General features: G+C 36.2%; 2 protein-coding genes and 1 pseudogene across 2 annotated transcripts; 1 reads left to right on the plus strand and 2 right to left on the minus strand.

The window, feature by feature from the left end:
* Positions 1 to 6074: 6074 nt before the first annotated feature.
* LOC134279506 (uncharacterized) lies at positions 6075 to 8365 on the plus strand. Its single transcript, XM_062761917.1, has 2 exons — positions 6075 to 6334; positions 7104 to 8365. The coding sequence occupies exons 1-2, from the start codon at positions 6082 to 6084 to the stop codon at positions 7901 to 7903; spliced, it is 1053 nt and encodes a 350-aa protein (XP_062617901.1). The 5' UTR covers positions 6075 to 6081; the 3' UTR covers positions 7904 to 8365.
* A 55-nt stretch (positions 8366 to 8420) lies between these two features.
* Positions 8421 to 9188, minus strand: LOC134279507 (putative nuclease HARBI1). The gene has a single exon (XM_062761918.1). It carries the CDS (start codon positions 9186 to 9188, stop codon positions 8421 to 8423), a length of 768 nt encoding a protein of 255 aa, XP_062617902.1.
* Positions 9189 to 12145: 2957 nt separating this feature from the next.
* Positions 12146 to 13076, minus strand: LOC134279508 (uncharacterized metal-dependent hydrolase TatD-like; annotated as a pseudogene).
* Between the last annotated feature and the right edge of the window lie 3856 nt (positions 13077 to 16932).

The following is a 16932-nucleotide window of genomic DNA, read 5'->3' on the forward strand; positions in this document are numbered from 1 at the left end:
TTTGTCGTGGTTTCTCGTCACATGTAGCCGTTTTTTTTTTTCAAAGCAGTACTTTGTCTTGCATTGACTGAACAATCCAGGGTTGAAACTTAATAAGATAAATTCAAAAATTACTTAAAAGCCAGTATAGACGAGAAATTTAAGGCGATGAAGGCAGATATCGACCTTGAACTTGGAGCTCACTAGGCCGACATAGATAAACTGGCACAGACAATTGACTCCATTGTTATGTGTACCGAAAGGCTTGAAAACAAAGAGCGAGTTCAGGATATAGATCGATCACGTTCTACTAGTGTCAACGGGGATGTGTAGTGTGAGATGCAGAACTTAAAAAAAAACATTGAAAAAAAAACAATAACTGACTTACAGTGTCGTAGTTTGCGTGACGGCCTTTTGTTTTTTGGGCTGGCAGAATATAAGGGTAACAGAAAAGAGGATTGTGTGCGTCTCATAGACGATTTTTGTGATGACCTACTTCAGCTCCGTAATGTTAAGCAGGACATTGAAAGGGCTCATCGGATAGGAAGAAGGAGGAATGGGAAGTGCAGACCAGTGGTAGTGAAATTTTCGTCGTTCAGAGCAAGAGAGAGAAAGTCCGCACCAATGCCGGAAAGCTAGTGGACACAAGATATACAATTCGGGAACAATTCCCAAGAGTAATACAGGAACAAAGAAAACAATTTTACCCAATTCTTATAGAAGCAAGGAATAGAGGTAAAAAGGCAACATTGGTTGTTAACAGACTGTATATTGATGGTGAGGAGAACACAGGATCGGAAACACTAGAAGCTATGGAGACAACCAATAGGGAGGATCATGATGAGGCTGTAGGGTAGGGATCTCTGGAGAAAGGCAAACATACAAAAAATGTTTGTACTGAAGTAATGTATTTCATTTGTTGGAATATCAACGGTGGTTTTGCTACAAAAAATAAACCAGAAGTCCCTGTCAAGACTGAAGCTCTACTGGTTTGTACTTATAGTAAAGGAAGAGGAAAGTACTTTTAAAAGCACTTTGGAATTGAAACTTTACACTAGCAAAAAGAGATAAATGATCCTTGAATAAGTTTTTTTTTTGTGTTCTTAGTGTAGTTTACTTGCATGCCACATTATAATATATTATAATAAGACTAAAACTGTATGTGAGGTAGCATTTTGAGAGTAACAGAACTTCCTATCTTGATTAACCAAGGTAATAATGGATATAAAGAATTATGTACCTTAGTGTAGTCTACTTGTGTGCCAAATTATATTGAAATCAGACCAAAACTGTAGGAGGAGTAGCATTTTGATTGATTGATTGATTGTATATTTTTTAACGTCCCTCTCGAGAATTTTTCACTCATATGGAGACGCCACCACTTGCCGGTGGAGGGCTACAAATTTTGTCCAATGCTCGGCACTCAGGGCCTTTGAGCAGTGATGGATCTTTTTCGTGCCAACATCTACTGCGACACGGGGCCTCGGTTTATACGGTCTCATCCGAAGGACCGGTCTCCACGTCCCGCAGTGGGATTCGAACCCGCGACGTATGGATTGACTACTTACTTCGCGACTCTAGAGCAGACGCTCTAACCACTGCGCCACGCGGGCGACGAGTAGCATTTTGAAAGAATTTCACAGAAATTTCTTTTAAGTAACAACACCTACGCCATTTGCCGAAATAAAAGATACACAGAATTACGTATCTTAATGTAATCTACTTGTGTGCCAAGTTATATTGAAATCAGATGAAAACTGTTTGAGGCGTAGCATTTTGAAAGAATTGAAAGAAATTTCTATTTTTAGTAACAACGCCAACACCGTTCGTCAATATCAAAAACTGATATATAGAATTATGTATCTTAGTGTAGTCTACTTGTGTGCCAAGTTATATTGAAATCAGACCAAAAATGTAGGAGTAGCATTTTGAAAGAATTTCACATAAAATTTCTATTTTAGTAACAATACCAACACTGATTGTCGAAATCAAAAATCGATACAGAGAATTTTGTATCTTAGTAAAGTCTACTTCTGTGCCAAGTTATATTGAAATCGGATCAAAACTGTAGGAGTAGCATTTTGAAAGAATTTCACAGAAATTTCTATTTTTAGTAACAACACCAACACTGTTAGTCGAAATCAAAAACCGATATAGAGAATCATGTATCTTACTGTAGTGTACTTCTGTGCTAAGTTATATTTTAATCAGACCAAAACTGTAGGAGAAGTAGCATTTTGAAAGAATTTCACAGAAATTTCTATTTTTAGTAACAATACCAACCCAGTTTGTCGAAATCAAAAATCGATACAGAGAATTATGTATCTTAGTGTAGTCTACTTGTGTGCCAAGTAATATTGAAATCAGACCAAAACTGTAGGAGGAGTAGCATTTTGAAAGAACTTCACAGAAATTTCTATTTTTAGTAACAACGCCAACACCGTTCGTCAATATCAAAATCCGATACACAAAATTATGTATCTTAGTGTAGTCTACTTGTGTGCCAAGTTATATTGTAATCAGACTAAAAATGTAGGAGTAGCATTTTGAAAGAATTTCACAAAAATTTTCTATTTTAGTAACAATACCAACACTGTTTGTCGAAATCAAAAATCGATACACAGAATAATGTATCTTGTAATCTACTTATATGCCAAGTTATATTGAAATCAGATCAAAACTGTAGGAGGAGTAGCTATAGCATTTTCAAAAATTATTGACAGACAGACAGACGGACGGACGCACGCCGAACGCATTACTATCGCATAAGCTTTTCTGGTCTCTGACCAGTAGAGCTAAAAACTAAGTTTCCAAAAGTTCTTATTGTTTTATGATATTATTCTTTTTTTTTACTGAATGTCGGCTTCAAAAAGATCTTGATGTAAACGTGGAAAATTTTGATTCTTATGTTTTTCCAAGACAGAAAGGCAGAAACACCCAAGGAGGGGGGATTGTAATTTTGATTCGTATAAAATTCCACAACTATATATCGTTTGTAAAAAAAAAAAATCAGCCAAGGCCGTAACTAGGCTCAATTTTTAGTGAGGCAAGGGTGCTGGGCATTCCTAGTCTCAGATGGGTTAAGGGTAGTACCTCATGACCAGTGACTGATGTTTCCAAGGGGAGGGAGGTCCTGAAACCTGGGTATCAGAAAATAAAAGATTTAATCTTAAAAAGTTTTTACGTTTTGAATTGTCGCCCGCATGGCACAGTGGTTGGAGAGTATGCTCTAAAGTCGCAGGCTAAGGAATTGATCCTTATACATCACGGGTTCGAATCCCACTGCAGGATGTAGAGACAGGTTCTTCGGATGAGACCGTAAAAACCAAGATCCCATGTCACAGTAAGTGATGGCACAAAAAAGACCTCAGTCTCACTGTTCAATCATCTTCAGTGATCCTGAAAGTCCAGTACAGATTTAAAACTTGCAGCCCTCCATCGGCAAGTGTTTCAATATGAATGAGAAATTCTTAGAATGGATGTTAAATAATCGAACAATTTTCAAAAAAAACATTTTGAATTAAATTTACATGCGCTCTAAATGAAAATGAGGCACCTGGTGAGATGAAGGATTTACAGAAATGGAAATAAAAGTTGAAAATATTAATTTAGCACGAAGACACACAATGTAAAACTTTTTCACTTTTCAAAAAACTCTAAAAATTTAGTGAGGCATTGGCCTCACTTGCCTCAATGGTAGTTACGGCCTTGTCAGCACGATACTATTATATGTTTAAAAATACAGCGTCTTATCAGAAATATGGACCAAGACCTATATGTAAGTTGGGTATATATATCACCTAGTAATTCTACATTCTATGGCCTTTATGACTGTGACTTATTCAATAATCTGGATTGATTGATTGATTGTATACTGTTTTACGTCCCGCTCCAGAATATTTCACCGATATGGAGACGTCACCATTGCCGGTGAAGGGCTGCAAATTTAGGCCTATGCTTGGCAAAATGTAGGTCACGATGACCTACTTTCGACATTTTATGGCTATATTTATTAAGTATCTTCGGTATTTATTGGCTTAATCATCAAAATCTAGTACATCTCTAAACATGCAATAAAATGTCATGCATTCAAGTATATGAATGTATTCATTTAGAAATCCCTTAATCAAAGCTGAGTACTTTTTGCCGAACATCGTACATTCTTAAATCAAAATTTCAACATCGTTTTCTTTTTCAAAACGTTACTATAAATTTAAACACATTTTCTATTATTTGTTTCAACATTCATATTTGATTTCATCCAATAGTCTATTATGTTCAAAAGAATTTATTTGCCGTGTGCTACGACATAAAATGTAAACAGTCTTTATAACAGTCGTGATTCTGTTTTTGATTCAAGAGGGTACATGAGTGTTTCACACCTTATCTCATTTAATATATAGATTAGACTTTTTGTAATTTATAAATATACTCAACAAAAAAAAGAAACGCATATTGTTTTACTCGTCAAAGAAATTTTTTAGAATGTACATAAAACAACTATTTTTTATATCAGTGGATACCTGTGACCTATTTAAAGGACAACATGAGGTTTTAAAACCCAAGTGTTGAATTATCTCCCTTGATTAAACATGTTTATGAAAGTAGTGTTTTTCGTGATTTCTTCTAAATCAGTTGTCTATTTTCATTGATATTTTGGATTTAGAGAAACTTTTCACACTTCTATTTAACCCATATTTAACATTTGATTGCAGTGTTGATACTGCAATGCCACGCCCAAACAAAGATGAATACAACCAGGCTAACGATGATACTAAATGGAGATACGCAACAGGAAGTTGCAGCTGTATTTGGAATAAATCAATGGGCTATGAAACCTTAAAACTAACGTCTGAAGACCACTATCATGCCATCCGCATGTAACCACAACCAGACGGGACCGTCACACCCCCCCCCCCCTTCATCACCTCATGCTATTTAGAACTTGCTGTAAAACTGCTGCTTTTATTGCTGGATGATAAAATTTGCATAAAAATGCATAAATTGTTCGCAAGAGAATGAAATGAGATGGTATTTCTCCACAATATCCGTACATTGGAAATCCACTAGCATTGAGACTTTGCACAGTACATATTGTTATGCCCCTTGAATTTGGGGGCAATGAAAATGACATCAACTTGACTTTTCAATCTGCAATATTCATTTTTATCACAACACACTCTAAAATCGCTTAAATAATGTAAGGTTTAAACTGAAAACTTAGAATTTCATATTATTCTGATTATGCGTTTCTTTTTTTGTTCAGTATAGATAAAGTATCTCTTAATGTAAATCAGGACAAAAATTGCACTGTTAAGCAATTAATTACACGAGTAGGGACCTACCTTAAGTTCTTTTTTCAGGCTTGGTTGTTTCATATCATTTTCTTATGATGCAAATATTTCAATGAATCTTTATTACTGATGCTGTATAATTTTATAATTTAATTCTTCTAAAATTACGATAACTCTTTTATGCCTCCTTTTTTAGCTCTACTGGTATATTATTATTATTATTATTAGAGACCAAAAGAACTTGTGCGATAGTAATGCGTCCGGCGTCCGTCCGTCCGTCTGTCTGTAAACAATTTTTCTAAACGCTACTCCTACAATTTTAGTCTGATTTCAATATAACTTGGCATATAAGTAGACTACACTAAGATACATAGAATAGCGCAGCGGTTTTTGATTTCGGTGAATGTTGAAATGTAGTTGTGTTGTCTTTAGGCTCTTTCATTCTTCTTTTTCTCTTACGGATCTGTGTTAGAGCTTGGCATCTATGAAGCTGACTGACTCGACTACAGCTAACTGGATAAAACAAACAGCTGCTTTACTTTTTTCTAGGTGTTGGCAAATGCACAATTTTTTTTTTATTTCAGTGTCCATATTTTGGGCTACTCTACTGATATGTCACCTTGATATTTTTATCGTAAGTTTCTAATCGTACCTATCAGCTTTTAAAGACTCATTTTTCGTTTTAATGTCGTCTTCCACTTTTGCCAGTCTGTTCAGTTTATCTCAATATCAGATAAGGAGTAAATGTTTCCATAGTATGTATTGGATACTCTCTGGGTGCGTTCACAGTTCTGCCGTTGGTAGACAAATGTTGCCGTTGGTAAAATTATTTACCATTGGCATGCCACTGGTACCAATGTTTTTTGCCAATGGTAGATTTTTCTGCAGACAGTCTAGAGTGTGGTTAGTGTTGGTAAATGACGTCACAGCTATTTTCAACATGGCGGCAAAAAGAATGGATCCTGGTTTCAGAGAGACAATTTTCCCCTTGAGTCTATTACTTGGAGAAAAAACCTATAAAATTTTAGTCAAGAGCAGCCTAGTCAAATTGATTTCTGACAGTAAGTATACATGGCGGTCTTTGTAGATGTTTAATCGTAAGCATAACATATATTTATTAAATGTACAGTTAAACACGTGTTTGTTATGTATGCAAAATGTCACTTGATGAAAACGGCATTTAGTATATGCGAAAGCGCACTTGGTGAAAATGGCACTTAGGTAAAACGGCATTTGTTGAATATATTTATAAAACAGCACTTGTTAAAAATATATATATTATATATACTCTGTGTAAACTATGTGTCATAGTAATGACTCGGAGCAAAACTGAATTATTTTTCTGAATCTGAAATTGATACATTTAATTTCTTTGTAAGCTAGCTCACATTTACAACATGTACGAAACAAATGTTAATTTTGCCTTTGAATACTATATATATATATGTATAAAACCTCTGCTTCTGAAATACATGTATATATATAATTTCAATCAACCCAAACATTTTATTTCAAAACTTCATTAATTGTTTACTTACCTTTGATGGGTATTAAAATGTAATCTTAGCTCCTACAGTTTTCACCAGTGCTGTTTATCAAGTCTATATCTCAAAATCATTTCGTATATTTTTATTCATAATTATCCAGTTTTATTATTGTTATTATTATTTCCATTTTATTACACGGAATAGCATATGGTTAAATTATGACAATAACAAAGGAGGCTGATTTTATAAAATAAATTTCATCTCCAATGATTATTTTTTAAGAATCTTTTGTAAATTAATTTAATATTATGATGTCATATAATACACACATGATTTTTTTCAGATCTTGAAAAGTTCTCAAAAGAACTGGCTACATTGCTCCCATCAGAACCTCCAAATGATCCAGTGTACATAGATATTGTGGATGACCATGTTGTTGTCCCACAGATTGTGTCGCAGCAGACAAATGCAGAGACTAGGCCCAGCACATCCTCAAGTACTGTGGAAACAGTAACAGTAACGGCAACCTATGATGATGAAGAAGATGAGGATGAGGACCAGGCTGTTAAACGCTTTGACTGGAAGACATCAGCAACAAAAAAACTTCTAACAATTCTGATTGATAAGAAGAAAGAAACCAGTGATTTTGCTCTTTCCAAAAAAATTTGGCCTATGGTGGCAGATCAGATCAAACGGGCAACAAGTTATCAGCCATCCGCCATTCAATGTAGAGAGAAGTTTTATTCTCTTAAGAGAAGTTACCGCCACTTCCTGATAGAATCAAAGAAAACGGGCAATAGACGGCCAAAGCAATTCACATTTGAAATGGAAATGGAAGCAATATTAGAAAATGACCCTTCATTTAAACCACTAGTCATGAAAAGCTCATTTGGAGCCAAGGAAATTAACAACAACGATGATGTTGAGGACTCGGACGAAGATCAAGATGGTGAAGATGGTGAGGAAACAGCAAGTACCAGTACATCAACAAGTAGTTTAAGCAGGAAAAACAAAGGGAAAAAAAGAAAGCTTGATGAACTGAAAGAATTTCTGACTGAAAGAGATAACGCACTCTGTAAGCAATTAAATGAAATGCAGCAGAAAACGAATAGCATCCTTGAAAAGCTTGTTGACAAACTTTGAAAAACTTTAAAAGATATCCATTTGAGTCAGAAAGGGTTATTTGAGTGGGTTTCAACTGTATTCTGCATTATACTTTGTTTAGTGACATTTCAAAGAGAAATGCTTACATTAATACATGTATCTACAGTTGTTTCAGTGGTTGTCAACTGTATTCTGCATTATGCTTTGTTTAGTGACATTTCAAAGAGAAATTCTTACTTTAATACATGTATCAACAGTTGTTTCAGTGGGTGTCAACGGTATTCTGCATTATACTTTGTTTAGTGACATTTCAAAGAGAAATTCTTACATTAACTCATGTATCTACAAATAACAAGTAACTTTGTATGATACCTTGTTAAATTTGATTTATTTGATTGCACCTCTTATGGAAACAAAATCAAAATACATTCATGGTATGATTTTTGGTCATGAAAATCATAAAAGCCAATTGTGAATTCGTGGTGATTTCTAATTGATAAACTTATGTTACAATTTTTCAATGTTCTTTTTTATTCTCTGTTGAATACTGCATGCTTCACAGCTGGTTCATCATTTGCTGTCTCAGCTGTATACCCCGAATTTGCTGTCCATCTCTAGCAAACAAAGCATCATCACAAATTTCAGCATCATTGACCTCGGGAACTTCAAAAACATCACTTTTTAACATGCATAAATTGTGCAAAACACATGCAGCAAGCACAGAATTCACAAGCATGTGCATATTGCATGAATCAAAGCGCAAAAGCCTTCGAAATCTGCATTTTAACATTCCAAATGCTCGTTCAATTACCTGTCTGCATTTGCTATGGACATAATTAAAGCGTCGTTGCTGTTGGGTCAGGTTTCCACAGTCTCGGAAGGGCGTTATTAGCCACTCCATTATAGGAAAAGCAGAGTCTCCTAAGATGCAATAACCATTAGGAATTTTGTTACTATTTTGAAATAAATCTGAAAATCTTAACACGGTAGCATCATGTGTGCTGCCTGGGTTCCCAGTCCAAACATAGGTGAATTCCATTTTTGAGTTACAGCATGCTAAAAGAACTATGGAATAAAACTTTTTTCTGTTAAAGTAAGCCTGAGGTTGTTGCACTGGAGCCTTGATTGGTATATGACTTCCATCAATAGCACCTAAGATATTTTGGAATTCAGACTTCTCCCCAAACTGCTGGCAAGTTTCATTCATTTTGGCTGGGGTTTCTGGCCATGTTATCACTTCTTGCATTATCTCAAGGAGTCCCGACGAAACTCTTCTAATACTAATATGGAAGCTGCTCTTTGCTATTCCAAATCTGTCCGCCATTGACCGAAAACTTTCTAAGTTACCAATATACCAAAGAAACATTAGTAGTTCTTTTTCCAGATTTGGCTGTGGGCCTGTAAGTTTAGTATATTCTTTAGACCGAATAAGTCGTTCAATTGTAGATTGAAAAGTTTCCCTGGTGAGACGAAAGTGCATTTTAAAATCATCAATTGAGTATTGAGGAATGGTTATCTCATAGTAGTTGCAAATTCTAGTTATTGAATCTGACCTAAATTCTTCGTACAGATTAGTTATTAAATCTGAGCTTTGCAGATGATGGATAGACAGATTCAATATATGATGAAATTGTTGTTGCTGCTGTATAATTAGGGCAGCAACAAGGTGTTTGCTGTTTGACATGTTTTCAATTCTGTAAATCAGTATTACCAACGTTTCCATTGGACTCCCATTGGTAACATTGGTAAAATCAATATTACCAACGTTTCCATTGGGCTCCCATTGGTAACATTGGTAAAAACAAAACATTGGTATGCCAATACGCGTTCAGGGTTTATTGGTACAAATGGTACCATTGTCAAATTATGGTACCAATGGTAAATTGAGAGTTGGTACTATTGGTAGAACTGTGAACGCACCCTCTTTCTACCCTTTTCTTCATTTCTACTCTTGCTGTTCCTTTCAATTGCCGCCGCTTGATGATCTTCTTGTGCATAATAGTTCCTTCTCTGGGGACGTGGACCTTTATCTTACGCTTGTCTCCGGGATCTTCTTTAATAAAGAAACAAGAAAACATTCATTTAACCATCAATTGTCGCCCGGGAAATTTATAAAGTAAACAATGAAAAAGAGTTTTGATCATCAAACCGCTTCGATGTGTGTGAAAGGGCATACGTCTAATTGATGGAGACGATAGTTGCAAAAATTTTGAAAACTTGTAGTCGGAAAAAAATGTATCTAAATGGTTCAAAATTATGTCAGTTGTCGATACTTAATTATGTGTTACTCCTACTTCACTTCTTCATTTAGTTTAATTTAATTGACTCAAATTTTGATGTACACTGTACTAGTTAACTTTATATACGTACAAATTCATATCTAAGAGCACATATCCTGGAGAATTTTATAAACTTAAAATTTCTTAAATTTTTGTTGATATTTCCCATATGTATTATATTTATATACTATATAATTGTGTATATGTTGTAGAAATTAGAGGCTAGGCGTAGTGTCTTAAAACTTGGGATGAAGAAAAGAAAAAGAAGGTAGAGGAAGTCCTACATGTTGATTTCATGTCATCAGAATATGAAAACACCTCAGATGATGACACCATCTATGAAATTGCCAATCTTAGTTTGCTGTCCGACGAGTGCCTCAAGGTGTGTAAAGAATTGGACACAAAAACTGCTTCTTTAAAAAAACGAAAAGATCGAAAAGACAGAGTATGAAAAGAATTCGGTCAAACAGAGAATCTAGAAAAGATAAGCCTGTTGAAGTTACAGCCGAGCAGAAATGGGCAATTAGGGATTAATAAAATATCAGTTGCTAAATACTCGTGTTTTAATTTGTGTTAAATAAATTTGATGTATTTTTAACAAATTCAAAGAAGATGGGCGCATTTGGCGGGTGATCTGCAAGAATCACTTGTACGAAACATTTATGATTTAATGTCCATGATTTGGTTGGCTGAACATACCTGGTCATATTTTACAAACACATCCATGGTTTTTTTTTTTTTCATTTACTTTGAAAGACATTGTGAATTTGTAACATTTATGTCTTTTTCAAGGGGGTACTATAACATAGTAATGTTTCACAAAAAATTAAACCTAAAATATTTAATGCATAGATGCATGATACGTGTACATTATAGAAAAAAATACACCTTTACTTACTTTAGAATATATTCTGTAAGCACAGGTACAACAATATTTAAGTACAAATATACAAAGATATATTAAGCAAAGCTCTGCACGGGCTGGCGGGAAGAAAGTCTGTCTATCTAATTTTAGGAAAGGGAAAGTCCTTAAGGTATTCAATCCCTAATGGGAACAAATTCAAGGAAATTGAACACATTACTGATATGTAGGCATTGAATACTCAGTTTATTTAGACATATTTCCCATTTATTACTACTAGTATGTATAGTGGGATCTGTCCTAATTTATGACCTTGAGTTTTGGTAAGAGTTATCTCCCCTTCTTTTAATTAATAAAAAAAAATCAATAAAAAAAAAATTAGCCGGTAAAAAAATCGTTTTCAATTGTCATTCTATTTTAAATGTTTCAATGCATCTTTCCACCGCAGGATTTATTGATATTCAAATTATTAAAATTTTTATTTTGAAAAAACGCTTTTCTCCATAGACTTCAATGCAATCTTTGATAATTAATTACTGCTTTATTAATGACATTTTTAAAACTTTCTCGCGGGCAATCCTTTTCCACTATAAAATTCTTTAATATCATATCAGTGTATTATGTCCTTGACAGATATTTAAAGGTAGAGAACTAGGTCCCATTAGGGATGGAAATCCTTAAGTAAGTCGTACGTAAGTTCATTCTTTACGATACTCCTCCCCGTTCCAATTTGAATGTTTTGTATTTGAGTTATTTAAATTTTCAATATTAATTTAATATACAAAATATTACTTTATAAACAACACCTATTGACTAATATAATGGCCACAATTATTAAAACAATTATACAAACAATAAAAACTGATTTACTGTTAACATGGCCATATAATAATATAAAACAACATCACATCCAGCAACGATGAAGAAGAATACAGAACACAATAACATCCAGCGCTGATAAAGAAGAACACAAAAGACATCATCATATCTGGAGCCGTTCGAGGAATTTGACGCAATGGAGACTGAATGTATCACTGTCAGCACACTTAATAGCGACATTAAGGCATCTTTAAATTAAATATTAGATATCTTCAGCACACCAATAAAGCGGCATGCACTTGGTCACCAGTCTTTCCTGTTTTAACATCCGTAGAGCTTCCGTGCATTCATGACGGTTGTTCTCATCAGCTCTGGGGGACGCATGTTCAAATGGACGGATAAATAAGCTGCTACTTCTCCCAAATAAGCTGGACTTCTCACGATGGCACCTCCTAAAGGAAAGTAGGGCGTATCGGTCTCCAGGAGCAGCTTATTATGAGGGATAGCCAGTAACCCTTCCAGCTGTTCATGGTCAAAGGTTCTGACGGCAGCTCTCACTCCAAAGTCCGCAGCCAAGTCCTCACCACGTCAGTTCTTCCCATGAAGCAGTGTACATGGATTTTCTGTTCTGGATCACAGATATCCTCCTTTAACATGAGGCAACGGCCATGGACATCTGAGGAATAAGTGTGTCCTCTTGGTCCTCTGAGGTGGAGAACAAGGGGCTGCTCGACTTTTGTTAACTTCAGAAGCCAAACAAACACTTCTTCTTGTCTACACCACTGGGAGGGGGCAATGGTTCTGTCAGACCGCATTCCCCCAATGCCACTACTTTAGGATGTTCTAGGAGTTGTTACATCTTCATCGTTTTTTCGACGGTGAGGGTATCATAATGCTTGGGATTAACTCCAATAGCCACTTTCCAGGGACCTTGTAAGGTGAAGTTTACCTCTGGATAGGACTTGGGCTCTCTATATACAATAATTCCCCCAACTACGTCTACCTTGATGGCTGGCTTATAGGAAACATCACTGGAGAAGCTGTATTGCAGTAATTCCTCTACAGTACGTCCTCCAGACCTCCCCCAGACTGCCCTAAGTGAACGGTCTAGGTGGAAATGGGCATCAAATACCTGAGGCAATGATGTGTTGACCAGTACTGTAGATTTGTCTTGGTCTGAATCAGCCTCATCTACCAGGATAAATTCCTCAAAGTCTGACGGCAGTTCAGAATCCATCGCTTCCTCTACCATCTTATCTTCCTTGCTGGGGTCTTCTAACGGCTGAAAATGGTAAAACTGCTGCTGTTGATCAGGACTACAGCTATTCAGAATCACCATGATGAACCTCAAGAACAGCAACACAGCAGGAGAGTTGAAATTTATTAGCTTATAGCAAGCACAAAAGCATAGGAAATATGATTATTAGATCACGTTTACCACAAGAATACAACTGCTAAGGTGGTCCCCTGATGAGGCGGGCCTTAGGGCATATAGCCGTTTTATTAAACACCGCCGAAACACTCTTTACTATATAATGGTGTATGAATCAAAATTAAAATTAAGAAAATGTCACAAAGTTTGGTTCAGAGTGTCGGGTCCTAATAAATTTCATGAACAGTATGGCTGATTGATGTCCTTTTTCTCACACCTTTTCCATATTTGGCTATAACTTCTTAATTAAAGGTCAGAGCGACATGATTTTTGTGCGCGACACACCTTCTAACCAAGACGCATCAGATGACAAAGTTTGATAATCCTAGGCCTCATAGTATAAAAGTTATGAGCCGGAAACGAAAAAGTTAACAGACAGACAGACGGACGGACACGAAGCCTGTAACATAATACGTCCCGTCTGAAGACGGGCGTATAAAAAGAACATCCTGGAAGATGAAAGGTAAATAAAAAATTACTGGGAGCTTTTGTATGTAGATATGATTTCTATTTTTCTTGAACTGAAAACTTTGTGGTATTGTATTTCAGAAATCACAACGACACAGTGGCAATGCAACAAGTTATGAAGCAGTTATTAAGGCCCCCTCCACAGACCCTTTGCCTATGTTAGCCTATCCTGTATCTCAGTACATACCAACAGAGGTAAGAATTTGGAACAGTTGATGATGCATTAACGCAGAAGAAAAGGAAGTCAGCATGTCTGATACTCTATAACCAAGGCATTTTGATTCTGTAGTGAAAGCTGCACATCTGACTTGAAAGCAGGTCATGATGATGTAGAGGATTAACAGTCACCATTAACTGCCATCAAATTAGGATGTGACATATGCCAAAAGAATAAAGGACAAAGAGATAATTGATGATTGCAAGCAGTTTTTAAGACTGATCAACATTGAACGGTCCGCAAAAGTATCTAAGCTCGCAACAGTGACCCTTTATTTACGTCGTTTCGATAAATATTTTATCAATTGTCAGAAATACTTGACTTAAGTTTCCGAACGAGAAAATGGAGACCTTTGTGGGGAGGATACGATTCAGAAGGAGTGGCCGTCCGAGGGTGGCATGTGCCTTGTTCTAAACTGTCCCTTGTAGAACCAAACGTTCCAAAAGATCGGATCATACAGGACACACTTCCTTAAGTATCACAAAGTTCAGGTCCCTGTATACTACTGTTATTCATCTTCGTTTTCCTCTTTCAAAATGAACATGCTTCGGCGGCATATGCTAGCCAACCGCTAAAGTTTACACGGATGTTGGTTTTTGGAAGTAATCAACAACTCTAGATTTGTAAGCCTAAGCAGGATTGGGATGTCACTACCAAATATCCGTTGGGAGACACATGACTTCGAAGCAAGGGCTCGGCGATTTGAGGTGAAATTACTTTTTAACCTTCAAGAATGGGATCCTCGGGATAAAAATTTAAGCCAAACTGTTGATGAACTCTATAAATGTAAAATATCTGTCTTATTAATACTAAATAGTATATTAAAACGAAAATTTATTGTTTAATTTTTTTTAAGGTGGGTAACTTAGTGCTTTTAGATTTTTTTTTACAGCCATCGTTTCGTAATTTTCTTCTCTTCCTGATAAAAGAGACCATGATTGTAATGAAATTATCTGAATAAACTGCTGTTTTTCACCCTTTTTTTTAATTTATCCAGTGCTTGTTATATGTTAGATAATTTTGCAGTCTGGAAAGGTTTGGTTTGAATTTCTTTTATAGGATACGTACATTTTGGGATATCTTTGCATAACACTTTGGTAAAAGTCATAACGTGCTGGTGCTGAATCAGTGTTGCTAACTTTGCTGACTTAAGTTGACTTGTTGAAAGTGTAACGTTTTCGGGTTCTTTTATGGGATTCGGCTGTTCTGTCTGAACAATTAAAGAATAAATCAATTTTCTCAATCACAAATTTAAATTAATAGTATGTACAATTATTCCTTCGTTTCTCGGGAGCGCACGCGCCTTCCAAGGACTGAAGCGCGTCCGCTTCTTACCTTCAGTCAAACAAGAATATCAGGTACTTTATCTAAATAATATATAATCAATCAAAGTCTCGAAAGTCTATTTCAGACACATAAGACTTGATTCAACGTATTCCTTGCAGTACCTACCACGTTTGACTTCTCTGTATACAACCGTCTTTCCAATTCGGCTGTCAGCAACAGACTATCTAAAACAACCGATTGTCTCCGTATTTATACCTACAACAGGTCACATGACCTGCGGAGAACCTAAAGGAAACAAGAAACCGGAAGACAGTGCAACTACCGAGAAACGAAAGGATAATATGATCTCGATTACAATGTTTGCTTCACTACCCACGCCTCCAGGAAATGCGTCTCGCATTCCTCAATAAAGAAAAACTAAAGGCGTACAATTTTACATATGTACATTATTATTTACATCATGCAATAGTCTTCCTGACTATGTGCATACCCCATAAAGATTTGACAATACTAAGCTCTCTGCTTAAATTTACAATGTTATTGTGCAATAGCTACAATTTAAACCACTAAAACCAGAGTTCTTCCTCATGGTCTACACTAATCTATAGTTGTACTGAGAGCTTATAATTTGTATTCAACAATGAAGTCGTCATGCCACGCAGGTGCATTTCTAATGCGCCTTGGCCTATCTGAAGCACAACCGCCAGGGTTTTCAGCAATATCATACTGATCTTCATTTTCTTCTACAAGACACTCTTGAGTATCATCTTCCGCATTGTTTTGACTATTGGAATTACTGATATCCTCCTCTCTTTGAAGTATCTGTGATTTACACTTCCGTAAGCGATCACAGTGAATAATAGTGTTTTTGCCTTTTGCTCCACATGCAACCTTATATAAAACATCTGACAATTTGTCTTCGATTAAGAAAGGCCCTCTCCAAAACGATGTTAACTTCGGAGAACAACCGCTCTTTCTTGTAGGGAAGAATACATAAACTCTTTCTCCGGGACTAAAGGATGACCATGCTAATTTGGTATCATGGTACCTTTTCTGGCGCTGCATTTCACCTCGCATGTTTTCTCTGACCAACTTATGAGCTGACTCTAATCGTTCACGCAACACCCAAACCCATTGACTTGTTGGAATATCCTTAATATCTGGAGGCATTTCATACATCAACTCTAATGGGGTGGTCGCTTCTCGTCCCAACATTAGCATGTTTGGCGAGAAATTAGTGGTGTCATGTTCTGTAGAACGATATGCCATAAGTATATACGGAAGATGCAAATCCCAGTCACGTTGATTTTCCTGAACGTAAGTGCTTAACATAGAGAGCAATGTACGGTTAAAGCGCTCCACCATCCCGTCTGATTTCGGGTGATAGGGTGTTGTACGGGTCTTTTTAATCCCAAGTAACCGACACATCTCTTGAAAGAGCTTGCTCTCATATTGTCGACCTTGGTCCGAATGAATGGTGAAGGGGATACCAAATCTGACAAATACCTGTTCCACCATAGTGCGTCCAATCGTCTCAGCTTCCATATTTGGCAGAGCGAATGCCTCTGTCCACTTGGTGAAATAGTCTGACACAACCAAAATGTGGCGATTTCCTCTATCAGTCTCAGGTAGCTCACACAGTATATCTGTGGCAATTCTTTCCATTGGCATACCTGATCCGGTTATCTGCATTGGGGCCCTATG

The sequence above is a fragment of the Saccostrea cucullata genome, unplaced genomic scaffold (assembly GCF_032062105.1).
Source record: "Saccostrea cucullata isolate Sc308-1 unplaced genomic scaffold, CSIRO_AGI_Scuc_v1 ctg6308, whole genome shotgun sequence".
Lineage (NCBI taxonomy): Eukaryota > Metazoa > Mollusca > Bivalvia > Ostreida > Ostreidae > Saccostrea > Saccostrea cuccullata.

What these genes read in the sequence shown, in the direction of transcription:
- LOC134279506 (XM_062761917.1), top strand. Translation starts at nt 6,082, where the DNA reads ATGTTGCCGTTGGTAAAATTATTTACCATTGGCATGCCACTGGTACCA. An exon ending in AGTCAAATTGATTTCTGACA is followed by an intron (nt 6,335 to 7,103) that starts GTAAGTATACAT and finishes GATTTTTTTCAG; the next exon opens with ATCTTGAAAAGTTCTCAAAA.
- LOC134279507 (XM_062761918.1), bottom strand. Translation starts at nt 9,188, where the DNA reads ATGGCGGACAGATTTGGAATAGCAAAGAGCAGCTTCCATATTAGTATT.